The sequence below is a fragment of the Dipodomys ordii genome, unplaced genomic scaffold, assembly GCF_000151885.1.
Source record: "Dipodomys ordii isolate 6190 unplaced genomic scaffold, Dord_2.0 Scaffold92, whole genome shotgun sequence".
NCBI lineage: Eukaryota > Metazoa > Chordata > Mammalia > Rodentia > Heteromyidae > Dipodomys > Dipodomys ordii.
The window spans coordinates 2,933,537-2,954,899 of record NW_012267308.1 but is presented as its reverse complement, the minus strand read 5'-3'; the positions used below and the strand labels follow the sequence as shown (position 1 = coordinate 2,954,899).

Sequence of the window (21,363 nt, the reverse complement as noted above, 5' to 3'; positions counted from 1 at the left end):
TGTGTGTGTGTGTGTGTGTGTGTGTGTGTGTGTGTGTATGTGTGTGTGTGTGTGAGTATGAGTGAGAGAGAGAAAGAGAGAGAGAGAGAGAAACTAGGACCATGGCATGACCACTGTCTTCAGGCCATGCATGCTGGGAGCCTAGGGCCCCTGACCTCTGCCCCAGCCCTGTGTCATGAAACCAGGCCAATGGTGGATGGATTTAGAAGCCATGACCAGAAGTCCATTCAGATCTGGGCTGTTTTCTATCCAAGGGGATTGAAAAGAGTGATACTTTATACACGCCAGGCGATTTGTCCACATCTGCTAGATCTATTCTGGTGGCAAGCTCATTTCCCAGTGCTCCTAGGCAGAGGGCCTTCTTGTTCCCAAGGAGACAGATCCCTGGGGTTTCCCTGCAACAGTGCCCGAGGCACAGTGGGTGTTTAATTCTCCCTGTCCTGGCCTTGGCGCCCTGCACTGCAGTGGTAGCCAGCGCTGTCCTTGGTTCTCTGAAGAATGGGCTCTTTGGTGTTGGGGGGTGGCCCACAGAGGTGAGGCATGAAAAGAGAGAGGGAGAGGGAGGGAGAGAGGAAGGAAGGAAGGAAGGAGAGGAGAGGAACAAAGGAAGGAAGAGAGGGAAGGAAAGGAAAGGAAGAGACAAGAAATAACCCATCCCTGGGGTTGAAATGTGGCTCAGTGGAGCACCCGCCAATGATCAAAGTGTAAGGCACCTAGTTCAAAAATAAATACGTTAAAAAGACGGGTGAGGCGCGTCTTAGTGGTAGAGTACCTACTTAGCAGAGAAAGCAGATGATGCTGTTTTTCTGTTTCTCTCTCTCCTGTTCCTGCTTCTCTGCTTGTACTAGTTTGGCCAAAGAATTCAACTCCAGAGTAGGAAGATAGAGGAGCTTTTGTTTCTTCCCTTCCCCTCCCCCCCCCACCATGTGTACATGTGCTGGTGTGCTGGTAGCAGTCCTGGGACTTGAACTTGAGGCCTGAGTGCTGTCCCTCAGCTTTTTCACTCAATCAAGGCTGGTGCTCTACTACTTGCACCACAACTCCACTTCTGCCTCCTTTTTTTCCCTATCATCGATAAGAATCTCATAGATTTTCCTGCCCAGGCTATCTGGCTTCCTCCTGAGTAGCTGGGATTACAGATGTGAGCCACTGGCACCTGGCATAGTTGGCCTATTTATGTATTTATAATCTGCTCACGCAGTAGTGTAGAAAATAGATCCGCCGGTGTGGTTCTTATAGCCTGGGCAGGTTTGTCAAGGTGCTCCAAGGAGGTGGCAGACGGTGTACACGAGTGACCCCTTGTGGCAGCTTCACAGAGTTGTTGCACATCTCTGCTGTGTTTAAAGACGTGTTGTTTGAGGAGCTGATCTTTGATAAGTAGCTCTCATCTCTTCCCCAAAGCATTTTTCAGATTAAAATAGTTTTACTCTGATTATATATATATATATATAAACATATACAAATATAAATATATACAAATATAAACATATATATATATATATATATATATATATATATCAACACACCAATGGGACCTGCAGTGCATGTAGAACATTCTAAACAAGATAGGAGGGGTTGGAGCTCAGTGGTGGAATGCTTGTCTGGTAGGCATAATAAGGCTCTGAACTTCATCCCCAACTTTGCAAAAAAGAAAAAAGAAAAAGAAAGTCCTGCAATAGAGGCCCCCACCCACTCTGATTGCTTCAGCGAACATGCTCCACATCTGTCCACAATTCCAGTCTAACAGGCAGGTCTTGCTGGGTTCTTCCCACATACAGTGGAAACCTGTTTCAGGGGACCTGGTACCCTGTGGTGCCCCACTTCAGTGAACTTATCTAGATTCCCCCCTTCCCAAGGGGACTGATGCTTGGGCTGGTCAGCCTTCTCTAGCATCTCACTGGGGGAAATGTTTAACTGGCAGCCTCTTGTTGACCAATTCTGCAGATAGATTGCTGGCACCCAACTTAGGCGAGTTGTCTCCTCACAGCTGGGGCTGGCATCTATGTCCTGTGAGCAGACGCTATGTGCTTCCTGGGGGGATTTGTTCAGTTAATCCAGCGTGGGCTGTTGGAGCAGTCTCTTCTGTGTAGACACAAGTGGAGAGAACATCGAAGAACTTTCCTGATACCCCCTAGCAGTCTCAGGATGGTCCACCACAGCAGATGGGACCATGGCTCCCACAGATGTGGCCAGATGTTGTCCGACCTCTCATTAGACCTTTTTTTTTAAAATCTTGGTGAGGGATTTGGTAGCTCACATGGGTTATCCTAGTGAGATAATGCAGAGAATGTACAGACCAGGGAGTGGAGGCATCTGGGGACTTCCTGCCCTGTTACCAACAGGATGGGGCCCAGTCTCCTCACTTAACCTCTATCCTTGCCTCAGAGCCAGCTGCTTTGGGGGCCAGAGACCAGGAGACACTTACCAACCTGGTGGTTCCAGTCTTTCTGTCAGGTCGGGACGTGGGTCTCCAGGTACCTTAGTTGCTCCCACAGACGGCAGAAATTGATTCCACATATGATAGATACCGTATTACCTGGATGGATACCAGTGGCTCACACCTGTCATCCCAGCTACTCAGGAGGCTGAGATCTGAGGATTGTGGTTCAAAGCCAACCTGATTAGGAAAGTCTGTGAGACTCTATCTCCAATAACCAGTAAAAGACCAGAAGTAGAGGTATAGCCCAGAGTGCTTGCCTTGAGCGAAAAAGCTAAGGGACAGCTCCCGGGTCCTGAATGTAAGCCTCAGTGCTGACACATAAAAATAAAAGAGATAAAAAAGAATATTAACTTTGTGTTGGTAGGTGAGGAATAATTAAAATATAATTAAAAGCATGCGTTCTTCTAATTATTGGCTTTGTATAATATATATTTTAAAAAACAAAACAAAACATGTGAAGGCTTCCTCTTGAATATGTCCAAAAACAAGAGAGGATATAACATTTTAATTAAAAATGGATTATTTCAAACACAGTTTAATCTTCCCGTCATTAAAGGACTTAGGCCTTATTAATGAGCTATTGGTAAATAGGTTTTCAGTGATAGAAATTTGTGGGGGATTGTGTCTGGAACCCCCCTGTTGGGGGAGTACTCCTCAGACCCTCTCTGTGTTTGGAGGTATCAACCAGAGAAGCAATGATGGCTTGTGGATCTTCATCTTTCTCTTGCCTCTGTGGACCCAGAGGACACATCTTGGTGCAGGTGGGGGACACATGAGGGGCCCCTGTGGCCGTCCCTCCCCACCCCCATCTCTCAGTCTGCATAGTGGGAGTGGGTGCCAGGGCTCTGGCTGGGAATGCTTGTTGCCCTATCCAAGCACACCTCCTTCCCCCATACCTTTTTTTTTGGACTTGAACTCAAGGCCTGGATGGTCTTCCACTTGAGCCACAGCGCCACTTCTGGCTTTTTGCTGGTTCCTTGGAGATACGAGTTTCATGGACTTTCCTGCCCAGGCTGGCTTCGAACTGTGCTCCTCAAATCTCAGCCTCATGAAGAGCCAGTACAGTGCCTGATTCACCCTCCCCTTCAGATCTGTGGTCCAGACCCTCTGACAGAGGCAGCTCAGGCATGGGCTGCTCCAAAGACACTGATCAGGCACATTCCTGACCCCACCCCCACGCCGCTGGCAGCATCTCCTCTTTACTGGGCTGGTCTTTCTGTAGGGGCAGCTTGAGAACAACCCCCATTTATCATCGTAAGTGGATAAAGACTTTGAAAGTGATGAATGGTGTTCCCATGGTTCCCTCTGTCTGCTGAGGTTTTGAGCAGACCTGGGAAGGCTTGTTAGAAGACGGGCTCCTGGCATTCACAGCTGATGGATCACCCACTTCTGTGAAACGCAGCCACACGCAAGGCAGGAAGAGCCCTTGCCAGGTAGGACCCACCGAGGCCTGGCCCTCCCTGCCCAGTCCTGGCCTCCTCCTCTGCAGGCCCGGCTCCACCTTGGGCCTTCTGGATGCTTAGAAGATTCTAAGCATTTTAACCAGGGACTGGTGGTTCACATCTGCAATCCTAACTACTCAGGAGGCTGAGATCTGAGGATTGAGGTTCGAAGCCAGCCCAGGCAGGAAAGTCCATAAGTCTCTCATCTCCAAGGAACTACCAAAAAGCTAGACGGGTAGCTGTGGCTCAAGCAGTAGAGTGTTAGCCTTTTGTGAAAAAGCCAAAGGACAATGCTCAGGTCCTGAGTTCAAGCCCCAGTGCTACCACACATACAAAAAAGACTCTAAGCTTGTCTTAGCTGCATGGGGTCTGACCCTGCTGCCTAGGCTGCCATAGTTCCTGCTCCTGCTCTTCCTGCATTTTCCCTTTTTCCTCATGGAAACCTTACAGTGGAATTTGTCAGCCTCAGCCATTCACACGGCACTTCTGTGGTTTCAGCCAGGTCTCTAACCCATATCCGCTATTATCTGCTTACTAGTTTTCCTTAAATTGAGTCCTTCCCGCCTCCCTTTAAACACGCATTGAAAGGAAGCGTTTCATCCCTGGCAGGAGGGAACGCTGAAGTATAATTTACCAGGATAAATGGAAGGTAAACTTCCAAATAAATACTTAACGCATCAAGTAAACACAATGATCTGTGTACACATCATCTCAGCCGTTCAGGCTGTAGGAAATGTTGGCTCAGAGGAAGTCCTTCCCTCCCTCTTCCCTCCTTCCTTCCCTTGTCACTTCCCCAGGGGTTCTACATGCCTGACTCTTCTCCTGGGAAGGGAAGAAAATCATCTCCATCCTTCATGGAGAGCCTTTCGTGCGTGCGTGCGTGCGTGCGTGCGTGCGTGCGTGCGTGCGTGTGTGCGTGTGTGTGTGTGTGTGTGTTCATTTGTGCCAGTAACTGGGGCTTGAACTTAAGGCCTGGTTTCTATCTTTTAGCTTTTTTACCAAAAGCTGGTGCTGTACCACATGAGCCACAGTTTTGCTTCTGTTTTTGTTTGGGATTTTTTTTTTTCTGGTTCACTAGAGATAAGAGTCTCCTGCCCAGGCCAGACTCAAACTGCAATTCTTAGCTCTTAGCTCTTAGCTCTTAGCCTCCTGAGTAGCTAGGATGACCAGCTGAGCTGCCCGGCCCAGCAGAGATTCATCTTCAGCAAATGCTCTGGCCAGTGGGGGAGGGGTATTTCATGAAAGAAAGCAGAGCTCTGCCTGCGGCCTTAGTCACAATACCAGCAAGAGATACTCGGAAGGGCTTCTTGAATATGGCGCCAGAGGAAGAAGCCATAAAGCAAGCAAACAAAACCAAACCTGAAGCTGGCCAATAAAAATGTAAATTTGTCTGTCCAGAAATGCTATAAGAAAGATTAAAGAGGAAAGGGAGAAAACTTGTTACATAGTCAATAACCCATACCACTGCCTAGGATCCTTCATATATAAATCCCATAAGGATCAGCAAGAAAAAGATGAACACTCACATTTTTCAAAAGGGAACAAGCCATTGAGAAAGGAAAGAAGGAATGAGCATGCTCAGAAGTGCACGTTCATCACTGAAACAGTGAAACACCTGGTCCCCAGCTCAGTGGGTAGATAGAACCCACGGTGCACCAACCTCTGACCCTGAAATTCCCTAGGAGTGTCAGGGGTCCATTTTACGTGTCAGGCCCTGAGAATGAAAAATGTGCACCCTCCACTCCTGACAGGGAAAAGGCATGTGGCCACAAGTGCCCATCATAACAGGGGTGGACATCACCCAGCATCTGACAGTGGGAAGCTAGTTAAGGAAATTACAGGCTGTGCCACTGCCACCTGTACTTATTCAAAGTTAGGCTGTCAGTCACTCAGCAGAAATGTTCTGAGAACCTCCTGCATGTCAATGTTCATCTGCGCTCTGAGGAAAACTGCAGGAAATCTAGTGGCAGACAAAGATGGATGGATGGATGGATAAATGGATAGTTGGATAGGTGGATAAGTGGATAGGTAGTTAAATGATAGGCAGATACAGAGATAGAGATAGATGGATGAATGTATATATAAGTACGTGGATAAATGTATGGGTGCATGAGTCTATACTCATGGAGGGATAGATGGATTGATAGATGGATGGATGGATGGTGGGTAAGTGGGTAGATGGATGATAAATAGATACAGAGATACAGAGATAGATGATAAGGAGGAAGGAAGAGAGAGTAGGTAGATAGGTTCAGAGACAGATGACAGGGAAAGAGACACACACACTTGTAGCCACATGCATTTTTCCTGTCAGGCTAAAGACCTGCAAGTAGAATATGCACATTTTTTTAGTCAGGATCTGTTCTGCAAAATGGACTCCAGACACTCCTAAGGATTCTCAGGGTTCAGGGCAGTGTATCTTGGGGTCTATCTTAGCTTAGCCCAAAGGTCTGCAGATAGGTCAGACCTTTTAAAATTTCTGTTTATGCATTTTTAAAAGATGCTTCAACATGATATTTGATAGAGGTCATAGCTGGATGATAAGATGGGTGTTTTTTTAATGTGTAATTTCTAAGAATTTCCAAGATACTATATATGTATGTGTGCATATATATATAAATTAGCCATCTGTCCTGGCCAGAGTTTTGCTTTTTGTTTGTTTTGTTCAGGAACTAGGGCTTGAATTCAGAGCCTGGGTACTGTCCTTTAGGTTGGTACTCTACCACTTGAGCCACAGCAAGGATTTTCAGGCATGAGCCACCAGCCTCCAGCCTCTGGCTAGGACTTTTGACAACTAAAGAATTATCCTCTACCCCCCCCTTACCCCCAATAATTGATACTGAAGAAGTCCAGCATTCAGCCTAATCAAGCATGTCACAAATAAAGGGGAAGATTTGTTAATTGAATGTCATGTTATGTCCTCAGTTATGCTTAATAAGAGATAGGCAATTTAGAATTCCCAATTATCCAATTAAAATGCTAATTACCTCGTACCTTGATAAGGCATTTCTTGGAGAGAGGTGAACCGTGTCTCTCCGTTGCTTCTGTTCTCCTAGCCACAGTCTTTGCGGCTGCCCTTGGCTCAGGTTGGTCAGTTCTCCCCTTTGGGGATCCTGGGATCCCAGTGTCCTCTCCAAAGCAGGTTGCTTACCCACGCCCACCTGGGACCCTTCCCCCAGACTGAACAGAGTCCATTGTCCTTAGAGCTTCATTTTGGCTTAGCTCAGGCCCCTTGCCCAGCTGTGAGGTCAGGAGTCTATACACCGTTAGCCACATTTTGATGTACAGATCTCCTGCACCCTGACTGTGATGCCAGAGGTAGGCATCATTCCAGACCCAAGGCTCAGGAAACAAGCTGAGCCCTTGCTTAGGAACAGCAGAGGGGGGTTGAATAAAATGAGATGTTGAGGGCTGGGAAGGTGGCTTAGTGGTAGAGTGCTTGCCTTGCGTGCATGAGGCCCTGAGTTCAATTCCTCAGCACCACATAAGCAGAAAAAGCCAGAAGTGGCACTGTGGCTCAAGTGGTAGAGCGCTAACCTTGAGCTGAAGAGCTGAGGGACAGTGCCCAGGCCCAGAGTTCAGGGCCCATGACCGGCACAAATAAATAAATGAGGTGTTGAAGGCCACAGACAGCTTGTCTGGACCTGTGCCCTTCCCCAAACACTGGCATGTCCTGAAGATGATAACATTCGCCAGGCTCCTGTGGCTTACACCTGTAAATTCTTGCTACTCAGGAGGCTGAGACCTGAGGATAGTGGTTTGAAGCCTGCTTGGGCAGAAAAGTCCATGAGACTCATCTCCAATTAACTGCCAAAAAAACAAAAACAACAACAACAAACATTGGAAGTGTGGAGATATGGCACATGTAGTAGAGTGCTAGCCTTGAGCAAAACAGCTCCAGGGACAGTGCCCAGCCCCCAGAACCAGCATCAGAAGGGAAAATAAGACTGTAAGCTTTGCGCAGAGGCCTTGCACGCACAGCACATGGTTGCTCTGCATGGCTTCCTCACTGGGAAGTAGGAAAAAAATTCACTTCACCCAAAGGGTCATTTGAAATGTCAGATGCTTCTATGAGTAGCTGTTTGCTTTTTCTTATTGGTGGGACCATGAAGCCTACCTGTAGTCTCAGCCTGCCTGGCAGCAAGGCCTGGCTCAGTCCACAGGAATCTTAAGCCTGTATGCACCCACCCCCTGCCCCGTGCAAAAAAAACAGCATCACGGGCACTGGTAAAGGCTCCCTGACAGGAGCATTGGGGCAAATGTCCTGGGCCAGCAGTGGGGCTCAGGCCATGTAGAGCTGGGCCATGCAGGCCTGAGGGGCCCGGCCCCACATACCCAGCCACTGAGTTGGCAGGACCCTTGGAAAATGTCGGTGAGAAGTTGTTACCCTGGGCAGGCAGTTCCCAGGTCAAAGGCCAGAGCCAAGAAGTGGGAGGGGGGGAGGAGGAAGGGGGCTGCTCAACTACACATCACAGATGAACTGTGTCCCCCAGAAAGCCACGTGGGGGCACAGGTGGCCCTCTGCTCGCCCCTCTTGTACTCATCATGCACCCTCCGAGGTTTTGCATCTAATATTATAAGCTGGGCTCTGGGCCCAAGAACGGTCCACAAAATCTGGCTAGATTTGTGGGTTCCCCTGCCCCAGGGGGGAAGTCGTGCTGCCATTCTTGAAGATGTTTCCGCAGGTGCAGGCCTGGCTGTGTGCCGTGTTCCTGTTCCATTCACTTGATCATCTCCAGGCTGGGTCAAATGGATGCCTCGATTCAAGGCAGCCTCTGCCCCGGCCAGGCTATTGGAGTGAGGAAATGAAGGGGCCCGAGCAGCAGGGATGTAGCTGGCTGCTGGTTGGAACTTGGACCCATCCCTTCCCCTTCTACTGCTGAAGGAGGTGCCCCCCCCAGGACCAGGTCATTGCACCCCAGACCCCCCTCTTTTCAGAGAGCCCAAGGAGGCAGGGGCTAGCAATTACGCCAACATCGTATGTGTGTGAATCACAGTATCTAAGACTACCAGGTGTGTGGAGGTGACGACAGAACGTGTAACTGTCCTGCCTGCCCCTCTGTCTGCTCTCCTCTGATGGATAAACTTGTTTCTAGAAGTTTTAGAAGGTTCAAAGTCGGCCCCAGGCAGGAAAGTCTGTGAGACTCTTTTAACTCCAGTGAACCACTAGAAAACCAGAAGTAGAGCTGTGGCCCAAGTGGTAGAGCACTAGTCTTGAGTATAAAAAAAAAGCTCAGGGACAGCACCAAGGCTCTGAGTTCAAGTCCCACAACCCACAAATAAGTCTGTGCTGAGGGGAATATTGTGCTGCAGGCCAGCGCGCCAAGCCCAGCCAGGCCCTGCCTTTACAGAACACGTTTGTCATGTGCACATGCCAGTGGCACGGCTGCCCCTCTGCCTGTCCTTTCTGAACCCAGCCAATCACCGCACACCACGTGGTCATCTGTAGCTCACCTGTCCTATCACCTTGATCATGGCTATGTAGCCTTCAGAGATTTAGTTCTGCTGGGGCAAGACTTCCTATCCCGAAGCTACAAGAGCATGGTGGCTCTGAAGAGTGACTTGGGGACCAGTTCTGAAGCTGCCAGGGGGGCCCCTTCATGCAGGAGGGCTGGATGTGGGGGGTACTGGCCTCTACCCTCCAAACTCAGGGCTGTGACTGAGGGTCTTGGGCTGAGGCAAAAGGGGCAATTCTGCCTATTCTTTCACCATGAACACAGGGGATGGGGGGGGTACCTTATCTCCTGGAAACTCCTGAAATCCTTTGCATGGAGGAAATACTTCCCCTCCAGACACCCAATTAGCCTGTGAGGTTTCTAAGGCAAGTCTGAAAGTCGATTGAATCTGGCAGACTCGCTTCTGCATAACAACTACTTAATACCCAATCATCACAATTACACATAATTTGTGTTTACGGTGCCTGGAAGATTAAACTCCTCCGCACAAACGTTCTGCAGTGCAGCCCTAGAATGTGCAGGGCAGGCATGCCCACGGCTGCCTTTGGTGCTCTGTCCGTGGCTTGCCCTGGTGCCAGAGAAGGGTGTGGGGAGAGGTCTGGGGGAAAGGGCCCCGCACCAGCTCAGTTCTGCCAAAGCTGGGCATCTGGGGTGCAGCCTGGGCCCCTCACCCCTCAGAGCTTGTGCAAATCCAAGGTCCTGTAATCACAAGGCATGGGGTAAAGAGGCACAGAGGTGGAGCCACTCCAAAGCTCTGGGCAGTGCAGCCTTTCTGGGGTTCAGCACCCCAAGGTGGCCAGTCTAGCACATCAGATCCTGGAGCCACCATAGACCTACTAGCCTGCCTGCCCAGGGTGGCCGCGTAGCAGGGGTTAGGCTGGTTTGTGACTTCATCTTGCATCTGCAGAGGTCCAGCCCAGGACAGCATGGGGCCTGGATGGGGGTTGTGTTCTTGCTAAGGCAAGATGGTGGGCGATGGAGACACAGGAAAATCTCCAGCCTTACGGACACACAGACCTCTGGCTCTAGCCTGTCCCCCAGAGCTCGCTGTCCCAAACCCTAGGATCAGGACACTGCTGGGGCAGCCAGGGTGGTGAGCTCCCTGGCACAGGGCTATGTCTTGGACTTCCTGGATGCATAGCAGAGCCAGACCTGAGCTGTGGATTTTCACTGGAGATTAGGCCCATGCACCTCTGGGGACTGCCTAACCTATTTCTCCCCCCCCTACCCCCGCAGCCTGTTCCAACATTACTGCTACTCTCGGGGTGGCATGCGTCACACCTCCTACACCTGCATCTGCTGTAGGTAAGTGTGCCCAGGTGTCTTGGGTGGGAGTGTTGGGGTGAGGGGGGCGGGGTAAAGGGCTGGGGATAGGGAGCTCACTTGCCCACACCAGTGCCTGGCACCCAAACCTAGAGGTCATACTTACCCCTAAAGCCCTAGGACCAGGTTGTCCCTGGGCCACACAAACCAGGGAGCCCAGCTTATGTCATCCTGTCCCCTTCCAGGGCTCCCATTAGGAGCTTGAGATTGTGGCTTTGTGTGTAACTGTGATGGGGCATGGGGACTAGGGTTTATGTCCTTGTGTGTGTGTGTGTGTGTGAGACTCTGGTGCAGCAGTACAAGGACCATTGGGTCACAGCTCCGGCAGGAGACGATCACCAACTGCAGGAGGCTGCAGGGATTCCAAGTAGGTGTGGGTGGCACCTGCACATGGCTGAGCATGCTGGTAAAAATGGCCCCGAGTGCTGCGTTCCCCTCTGGAGTTTGCATAGCTGCGTGGGTGCCTGGCGGCATGTGTCGCTATGCGCTGCGACCTCCCACCCCTAGGTGGTCCCCTGGCCTCTGGAACTCACCCCAGCTAGCCTGGCCCCCAGGCCCCGCCAGGCTCTGCCCCTCGAGTCTGCCCCCTGCCCAGCCAGGAAGAGCTGGACAGCGCCCGCTGATGTACACGTCCTCCCACATAAGTAATACATTTGAACACCTCAGTTCTTGGAAATGCGCTTCTCTGGTGGATAGCGAGGGGAAAAAAATCATTATTTCTACTTTTATGATTCCCAAGACTCCCAAATGGGGCCATAAATATTATACCCAGGTGTTGTTTGTTTGTTTTTTCTCTTCCTTTGGACACTCAACAGTTCTTTTTTCTTAAAGATATCGCACCAGGCCAGGGGCTGATGACTCACACCTGTCATCCTAGCTGCTCAGGAGGCTGAGATCTGAGGATCACAGTGCGAAGCCAGCCCGGGCAAGAAAGTCTGTGAGACTTGTATCTCCAACAAACCACCAGAAAACCAGAAGTGGCGCTGTGGTTCAAAGTGATAGAGCCTTGAGTGAAATCAGGGACACTGCTTAGGCCCTGAGTTCAAGCCCCATGACTGACCAAAAAGAAAAAAGAAAAGATGGTGCTCTGTGGGGCAGCTCCATAGAGCAGAGGGTCAAACTACCACCAGCTTCCTGTCTTCCAGCCCCAGCCAAGGATCCAAAGTGGATCCTGAGACCACCCATGGGGGACCATCCTGGGGAGCCCCTCACCCTTCATGAGGGGGCTCCTTGGGGCCGTTTTTCGGGCCCACGTAGTATGATTCCCCATTTCTGTTCTTTGCATGTGCTGTCCACACCCCCAGCCCAGAGGGCAAAGTCGTGCCCAGGTTGATCTGCAGGGGGCACTGTTGCTGCTGCCTCCAGCTGTGGCTGGCCTGGGGGGGGGGCTCCCCCCCAGGCTGTAGGCCTTACCCAGCCGCCCTCCTGGCCTCTCCTGGAAAGTGGATGGCTTTGACAACCTCTCTTATCTCTTCCCAGTGGTGAGAATGCCGCTGTGCTGCACTACGGACACGCTGGAGCCCCCAATGACCGTACAATTCAGGACGGAGACATGTGGTAAGTCAAGGCAGGCTCCACTGCCGCTGTTGCTGCCACCCAACTCTGCTCTGAATGTGAACAGCCCAGCCAAGGTTAGACACTTAGCATCAAGGTCAACCAAGAGAGCTGAGCACAGCCCAGACTTCCTAGTCTCAGCCACTGGTCTGTATGGTGCCTTCTTTGGGGCCAAAAGCCTGCACCCTACAAATAAGCTGAAGGGGGTACAGGACAGGGCGCCTCTGAGCTTTTCTGTGGGGCTATAAGATGGTGATCTTTCTGTCTCCCAGGCTGGATACTCCCTCCAGTGAGGTCTACATTTCCAGTCTTGTGTATCAGTGCTGAGAGATCCCCCTTCCCCCAGTTCCCCAAACCTGCTAGCCTCAGCCACAGCCCCATGGCGGGCACCACCATTGTGCTATCAAGTTCAAGGAGGGAGGTATCAGGTGGGCTTCTGGGTGTAATCAGCCCTCGTGGAGGGTATGATGAGGTAGAGTGGGCAGAGCCCCAACCTGCACCTCCTCAAGATGGCGATTCTGCTCCCAGATCTCTGACACAGAGCGTGGAACACGCTGGGGTGCCATCCCGAAGCCTGGGGAGGGATCTCTGGGCACCCATGCATACAGTCCCTCTCACAGTTACTGAGTGTCCCCTGCCTTTCATCTCCACTGTCCTGACACTCGCCAGAGCCAGCCAAGCCAGGCCACCTCTGCCTCAGATCTAGGGTGTCTTTTTAATCCATGGCTGATGTCCTGAACAAGGCCCAATGTAGCCCTGCCCCTCGTTTGTTTGTTTGGTTTTTTTTTTTTACCTTGTCATTACAGGGTCAAAGGTGACCCAGAAGGACAGGTCACAGAAACCCAATCTCAGGGAAACTGAGGCAGATGCAGCCACATCAGCAGATCCTTCCTGTCCTGGGAGCAGCTGTGGCTGGCTAGAGGACTCCTTCCCACAGCATCCCCCCAGGGAAATCAGTTGCCCTTCCTCTCCCCTCAGCTGCCCCCAGCAGGGGTCCTCACTCCATAAAAGGCTGGCCTTAGCTGTAGTCCCTGAAGGACAGGGGTCTGGACCAAGGTCCTGTGTATATCAGACCTCCACACATGGCCCAGGTGCTGTGGCCTCGGCCCACGTGGGCAGTGCGTGGCACCTGTGTCTCCCAGTGCAGCTGTAAGTAGCAATGACTCGAGGAAGCCCACTGGTGCTCATGCCAAACTCAAATTGGTGATTTTGTTTTTCTAGTGTAACTTTGAAATGTAGCCAGTAGAATAATTATGAGTCTATTATAGTCAATTTATTATGCAGCATTTAGAACAACATGTTTTGTTGATTACTGCCACTGCCAGATTGCTGGCGGCATTTATAATCCATTGTTTTATTGAAATGGATCTGCCGAGCGCCCTACTGCGTTCAGTAAATAATAAATCATTCCGCTATCCCAACATAAAAGGCACAACACTTCACCGTAAGGTATGAAACCGGAATACAGTGTCACATGGAGTTCTTCAGAAGCCAGGGGCCTCCCAGGGTGGGGGGGATATGTTTCAGGCACACGCCCCAGCAGGGCACCTGGGGTCCCAGCCTTTGATTAGGTAACAATGCCCCAGAGAGATTTTATGTCTGTAATAAAGCTGTTACAGTATCAGAACTGGTTCTGAGCATTCTGGGAAAGGGTGCTAAGGGACACCAGTCCTTCCCCTCCATCTCTCCCAAACCTCAGGTATGGCTAAGGTTGTGGAGCTTTGTTGTTGTTGTTGTTGTTTTGTGCTGGTCCTGGGATTTGAACTCAGGGCATGTGTGTTTTTCCTCAGCTTTTTTTTTTTGAGGGGGGGGGTCAGGTCCTGGGGCCTGAACTCTGGGCCTGGGCTCTGTCCCTCAGCTCTTCAGCTCAAGGCTAGCACTCTACCACTTGAGCCACAGCACCACTTCTGGCTTTTTTCTTTTTGCTTATGTGGTGCTGAGGAATCGAACCCAGGGCTTCCTGCATGCAAGGCAAGCGCTCTACCACTGAGCCACCTTCCCAGCTTTTTTGTTCAAGCCTGGCACTCTACCACTTGAGCCACAGCTTCACTTCTAGCTTTTTTGTGTGTGCTTAATTGGACATAAGGTTCTCATGGCGTTTGCTTCCCCAGGCTGGCTTTGAACCGCAATCCTCAGATCTCAGCCCCCTGAATAGCTAGGATGACAGCCACCAGGCTAAGGGTTGTGGTTTAAATGATAGTCTCTGCCTGGCAAGCTTAACGCCCTAAGTTCAAATCCCAGTTCCACTGAAATCTCAGGTATGGGCAGCCCTCCCACCTCAGTGTGCGCACACGCATGCGCACGCGCACACACACACACACACACACACACACACACACACACAGCCTGAGCTCAGAGGGTTGCCCTCCATAGCTGAGCACCCACCCTTCCTGGGTCATAGACCACCCAGCTCCAGAGACACTTGGGGGGAGTAAGTACAAAATAGCAAAGCCAGGCTGCCCTTAAAAACTCTCCATCGTCCTTCCTCAAACTCCCAACTGCTGGGATTACAGGCATGCATCACCACAGACATTTTAGCCCTGGCAAGAATGCTGGGTAGGACTTGAAGAAGGCTGTGCCCGCTCTCCCACCTTCTCATCTTCCTGCAGCAGGGCCTCTGTGGAGCTGGACAGGCCACCTCTCAGCCCCTCTGTCAACTTTCATCCGCCACTGTCCTCACCCACAGGGCCCAGGACATTGGACACACTGGTCCCGACTGCAGGTTAAGCTTATGATCCAAGGACAGAGTATTTCAAGGCCGTCCCTCACCCTAAGCTGATGGCCCCTTGCCAGGGCCAGATCCCAACCCAGGGGGCAACAGGACCTAGTGTGGTTCAAAGCCCCGGGGTCCTCCCTCAGCCCAGCCAGAACTGTGAGGCCATGTACAGGGCCTATGATCTTCATGCCTGGGGGGGGGGTCTCTCTTGGCTTCCAGAGCTTTCTGTTATGTCCTGGCATTGCCTCATGAAGCCCACAGCAGGTCACTGTCCCCGGGCAAGCATCAGCTGCTTTGCATTTTCCTTTTTATTAAGGCAAGCAAAGCAGGGCGTCTCAAACGGGGCTCCCGAGTGCGGGGCTCTCACTCAAATGCCTCCCATGTGCCCGCTCACAGGATGGGGTCTGACAAGGTCACTGGGGGCCCCCTGCAGCCAGTTCCAAACAGGGGGTGGGGGTGGGCCCCCCCTCCCACTAGGTCATCTTTGAGAGCCCTTGGGTGTCTAGAGGCACCAAGGACTGGCAAGCTGGACCTGGGTGACCCTGGAATGTCAGTGCCCATGTCTAAATCCTGGGAACAAGGGCACCCCTGGACAGGACAGTCTATGCGCCCCCCTGAGCCCTGGGCAGGCACCCCTTTTCAGGATAGGAACTGCCGTCAAGGTTAGGGGAGGCCCAAGATGTGGCCTCAGCAAGCTCTAATTTGGGACACCCCTCTTCACCAACTTGCGTCCTGTCTCTTCCACCACCAAATCAGCCTCCGCACTCCCCAGCCTCCGAAACTTCTAGAACACAGGTCCAAGGAGGCCCCAGACCTGGGTTGCCTAAGCTGTAGGCTGGAGGTAACTGGTGTGGTCATGAGCTGAATATTCCAGCACTGGCCAGAAGAGGGCAGTGTTGTCTCAGGACGTGGCTGGGCCTCGTCCTGGTAGTGATGGGTATGATATCCTGCCCTCACCCCCGCCCTAGGAGGACCTGCAGCCCCATCCCTAGCTCAGCCACCTGCCAATCCCCTCCCCTCATTTCCTGCCATGACTCCAGCCTTGTCTGCCTGATCCACAGAAATGGAGCTCCTGTTTGCCTTCTTTTTTTTCTTTCGTGTCAGTACTGGGACTTGAACTTAGGACTTGGCTCTTACTTTTTCCACTCAAGGCAGGTGTTCTACCACGGAAGCCACAGCTCTATTTCTGCTTGATTAGAGAGGAGTTCCCCTTCTCTCCCCTCCCTGCCTTCCGCCTCGCTTCAAACTTCCATCCTCAGATCTCAGCCTCCGGAGTAACTAGGATTTACAGATGTGAGCCCCCTGGTGCCTGGTGGATTTTGTAATTTTCAGGACATGCCAGGCTCTGGGGCAGGGCACAGCTCTGGTTAGCTCGGTCCAGACAAACTGTCTACGGCCTTCAGCACCTCACTTTATTTACCCCCCCCCCCGACCTCCACCATTCCCGAGCTTGTCACCTTCCCCATGTGTTTGCTTTTCCTGTGCACTGGGTCAGGGCTGTGTAGCCACACCCGCTCGGTGGACGTCTGGAGTCACAGTTTTGAGAAGTGCTTGTCTAGACGGTCTGGGTGCTCCCGAACATCACAAGACACTAGTCACCAGAAAAGTGAAATGGAGCATGTGACTCCCCCCCGCCACCCACCCACCCACAGCAGCCACAGCCCTGATGCCCAGCCTGGGCTGTGGGGCCTTAGACGTGGCAACAGGCCCTTGGGGGAAGCAACCTCTGGGGGCCACCACTCTGGCCAGGGTTGTGATGACTGGGGTGCTCTTCCCGGCGCATGTCACCCATCTCAGTGTCATTCCAGGACACTGGTAAAGATGATTCTCTCCAGAAATCAGGTCCCCAGCACGGGACTGTTCTTATCACTGTGTGTATCGCTGGACAGGAAGCTGCTGCTGATAGGGGCAGCAGGGTGGCTATTCCTATTTCCCCAGGTCTTACTGGACCTAGGCAGATCCTGGGGAGGAGTTCACCTGATTAGGGTCAGCTCGCTGCAATCCATAGATACAAGTGACCCCCCCTCCCCTGTGGGCTTTCTACCTCCTGCTGAGATCTGGGAGAAGTCAGAAAACCCCACCCCAGCCTAGAACACAAACGAATGTCAGCGCTAAACAGTTTTGCATTGCTTCTGCTGTTCTGGACACACGCGTGTGTGAGACGTCAGTGTTGGGTGAGAAGCGGCTAAGAGTCAACGCCTTATGCTCAGTTGGTTAAAACAAAGCTACAAGCCAGAGGACAAAGCAGCCCTTGTATTTAAAACAAAACAAAACAAAACAAATGGCAGCATTTCTCTGGGAGGCCTTCTGCCTGTGGGCTGGCCCGTCCCTGCAGGGGGTGATGGGTGCTGAGGGAGGGGAGAGGGGGAGACCCGGGGAGGGTCTGGGTGGGCCAATCGTGGCAGGTAGCCCAGGCCAAAAGCTTCCCGGAAGAGCCTGTCATCTCAGCCAGAAATACAGTTTGTAGGAACACACGCTGGGGGCGGGGCGGGGGGGGGGGATCGAGACTCCAGCATATTGCTGGGCGACATGTGAGCCTCTTCCCCAGATGTCTCAAATTATGACACACATCCTCTCGGCCAGCGATGGGTAGTGTCCCTGGTGGGTGTCCCCAGGCAGCCAGAAAAGAAGGGATCTTGCGTTTTTTCCCTGAGCCAAGCATGATGGAATTCTCCATTGTCACTCTGCCTGCAGAGGATCGCTGGAGCCAGTAGACAGGAGTGCGGGGAGATGATTTATAAACACCATGGCTTTTGTCCCTAGATTCCAAGTGTCCTGAATCAGAATCACTTACGTGTGAAGAAACTCGGAGGGAGATTTCAAACAAGACAAAAAAAGATAGGGAACTGAGAACCCAAAAATAGACTCAAGCCCTGGCCCGAGTGTCACTGAGCCAGGATGAAGCTGACGGGGCTGGGTCCGAACTTCCTTCTCCAGGACATGGATGGTTAAAAAAAATAATACCAACAACAACAACAAAAGGCAACTGAAGCTGGGTACTCGTGGCTCACGCCTGTCATCCTAGCTATTCTGGAGGCTGAGATCTGGGGATCCCAGTTTGAAGTCTGCCTGGGTAGCAAAGTCTGTAAGACTCTTACCTCCAATTAACTAACAGAAGGCTGGAAGTAGAGCTTAAGTGACAGAGCATTAGCTGTGACCCGAAAAGCTCAGGGACAGCACCCAGGTCCTGAGTTCAAGCCTCAGGACACACACACACACACACACACACACACACACACGGCTGAGATCTTGGATGTAAAGGCTGAAAAAATCCAAGCACACCCCACGCTACATTTTCTTACTGAGAAAGGTTTGAACTTGGGTCAGTCTGATCTGTACCTGATGTGTCTTATTTTGTGCTGTTCTAGGTGAGTCCAATATTTGGTGTGTTCTGTAGGCTACCTGATTTAAAGAAAAAAAAAGTTCCCAATTTCTGGTCTTTTAGATCAGCGTAGTGAGATAGAGCTTTGTGTTCCCAAAGAATCTAACACTCTCCCCCCTCCCTCCCTCTTCTCTCTCTCTCCTGGCTCTGTCCTGTCTGCCCAGGCCATTCTTGGATGTTCTAAACCATCAAACCACAGAGAATTTTCCTTTGTTGACTCTAGGGAGCCCAAATGAGAACGTTCTGCTTTCCCAGGCAAAACTAGGCCAAGACCCCTAGTGCAGCCCTGTCTCCACTGCGGCCTGGCCCTGAGAGGACACATACCAGCCACTAGGGGCAGTGTCCCCATTTTAAAGATGGCAAAGCTGAGGCCCCAGAGGCTGAAGGCCAGAGCCAGGATGAGAGCTCATAGCTGGGCTCTGAGTGGCTTCTCTTCCCTGCAGCTGTAGGCATTGCTAGACCCATGTTCAGAGCCTCAGTTTCTCTTCAGTTTCAGGCTTAGCTATGTCCCACCCTTTGGTCCACTTTTAGGGGCTAATACCGCATGTGGGAGCAAATGTATGGACAGCTTCTGGCCCTAGGCAGGTGCCTGGCCGTGTGTGCTTTAGAGTCTGTTTCCTTGTATAACTGAGCTGTGGTGAGTCACACGCAACTGAGGCCAGGTCCCCCTGGATCTGCTTCAAATAAGGTCTCCCCTGCTCCCCCAAGACTTTGACCCAACCCCAGCCTCCCTGTCCTGCTAGTGGGGGCACTGAGAGTCACCTGAGGTGTTATCTGTGCACTGTTGACACTGCCCAGGGTATTGTGCAATCAGAAAAGACAGGAGATAACCGAGTGCCCCGAGGAGGACTTTGGAGTTCAGCAAAGTGTCTGGGGAGCCTAAACACCGGCGCTCTACCTTTCCGACCTGCTGCTCTGGTGTGGCTGCTGCCGCTGCTAGCTGGCCACGTGGCCACCGTCCCGCTCCTCCTCGCACTCCGCCAGAGTCCCACCCCTTACCCCAGAGGCCAGCACACAGGCAGCTTCTGGAATGCCTGTGGTTTTCCCTGCAGTTGGATTTGGGTGAGAGGCCCTTGTAAAAGAAGCCACAGCGGTGCCCAGGGGCTCGGCTTGGCCAGGATATGTGGCTGCAGAGGGACCCCCAGGGGAAACCCAAGCCGGAGCCGGACTCCAAGCAGAGCAGGGCTCAGCCAGTGCGAGCAGGCAGGTCCCACCTCGCGTCTGCCTGAGCACGCCGGTGGGACAACCCCCCCCCCCTCCGCCAATAGAGGCTGGACCACCATCCACTAGCCATTTGGGTCCCATCAGTATCAGGACTCGACCATGATCCCTTCAAAGGACTGGGTGGGCTGCTTAGGGCCCCTCCCCCATCCTTGCTGAGATGGGTGGGGGGCTGCACCCAGGCCCCACCCTGGCCTGCTTGGGGAACTGCAGGCTGCTCTGTGCCCCATCTCATTCGCCACAGAATGAGCAGGGCAAGATTCCTAATCTGAAGGCGGGCATTGGTAATCTTTAGCTACTCAGGAGGCTGAGAGCTGAGGATTGAGATGCAAAGCCAGCCCAGGCCAAAAAGTCAGTGAGAATCTTACCTCCAATAAAACAGCCAAAAAAACCCAGAAGTAGAATTGTGGTTCAAGTGGTAGAGCACCAGCACTGAGCAAAAAGAAAGCTAAGCTAAGAGATAGATAGAACCCTAGTCCTGAGTTCAAATTCCAGCACTGGTGCCAAGAATTAAAAGGATTCTTTCATTTGAAATTTTTATATTTTCTTGTTACTCTAAAGGTGATGGACAGAGGGGTTATAGTTACATGTCAGGTAATGAGGACATTTCTTTTTGGACAGTGTCAGTCACCCTTTCCCTTGCTCTCTCCCGGTTTTTCTGGCTGGGAAGGTGGCTCAGTGGTAGAGCGCTTGCCTTGCATGCATGAGGCCCTGGGTTCCATTCCTCAACACCACATAAGCAGAAAAACCGGAAGTGGTGCTGTGGTCAAGTGGTAGAGAGCTAGCCTTGAGCTGAAGAGCTGAACTGAGGGACAGCGCCCAGGCCAAGAGTTCAGGCCCCATGCCTGGCAAAAAAAAATTAAAGAAGGGGGGATTCTTATCTGCCCTTGACCAGAGGACCATCAACCTCTGCTGTGCCAGGGGCCCTGTCATGGGGTGTCCAGAGGGGTGGTTCCATTACCATCCTGACTCAGCAGCCGTGGCTGGCTTCCCCATTGCCCTGCCTCTGCTGGCTCCTGGGCCTCTCCCATCCTCCCTCCCACACATCCCTCCTACCACGCATGCTCACATGCTCCCTTCTGTCTGCCTGGCTCCCTCTGAACTGGGCAAGGGGGTCAGGGGGCAGCACCAGCCAGCCAGGCCCTGGCAAAGCCTCAATGGGCCTGAGGTGACCTTTCTCAGACCCTGGAGGACAAGGGTGTCCCACCTCGGGGAGAGATGTCAAGGTTCCCCCCTCTGGGGGGCCCCAAGCTAGACCAGCACCAGAGATACCAGCCAGACACTCCACGTGTGTGTGGGCAACAGATACTGCAGCTCAGTCCGTGTTGTCTGCTGGGCCCTGTGCAAACTTCCCAGGCTCCTGCCAGCTCCTTCTTCCTTCCCTCTGTCTGTGAGCACTGCCTCGGCCTGGCCAGGTACATGGCAGACCTGGAGGGCCATCTTCTTATATAGGCAGATAGCACCTGTCCGCCCTTCCTGATTCTCCAAATGAGGCCTGACAGAAGAGCTACCGAGGCCAGGCCAGGGAAGGTGACCTCAGCCCCCTTGGCCTGCCCTGGGACTGGCAAGAGCCCTGTACCACCCTCACTCCTGAGGACAGATGGAGGTCTTTCAGGATGGCCCCTTTGCTCCTCACACCCCATGGGGCCAGGGGGGGGGAGCCATAGGATTGAACTGCCTTCGCTGTTCACATCTCCAGATGGGGCGGCCTCCGCCCCCTCCATACGCCAGGCCCAGGAAAGTTGCCCTGGAGTGTGAGGGGCGAAGGAAGTGGGAGGAGTGAGGGGTAGCTGGTGCCCTTGAGTAACCCTCCCCACCCCCCACTTCTT

General features: G+C 52.3%; 1 protein-coding gene across 1 annotated transcript in view; it reads left to right on the top strand.

Moving 5' to 3' along the window:
- Positions 1-21,363, top strand: part of Pepd (peptidase D) — an 88,870-nt gene that overhangs the window by 54,818 nt on the left and 12,689 nt on the right. Inside the window, exons 10-11 of the mRNA XM_013026325.1 lie at positions 10,575-10,643; positions 12,141-12,218. Of these exons, the coding sequence (XP_012881779.1) occupies positions 10,575-10,643; positions 12,141-12,218 (147 nt within the window). The remainder of the gene's footprint in view (positions 1-10,574; positions 10,644-12,140; positions 12,219-21,363) is intronic.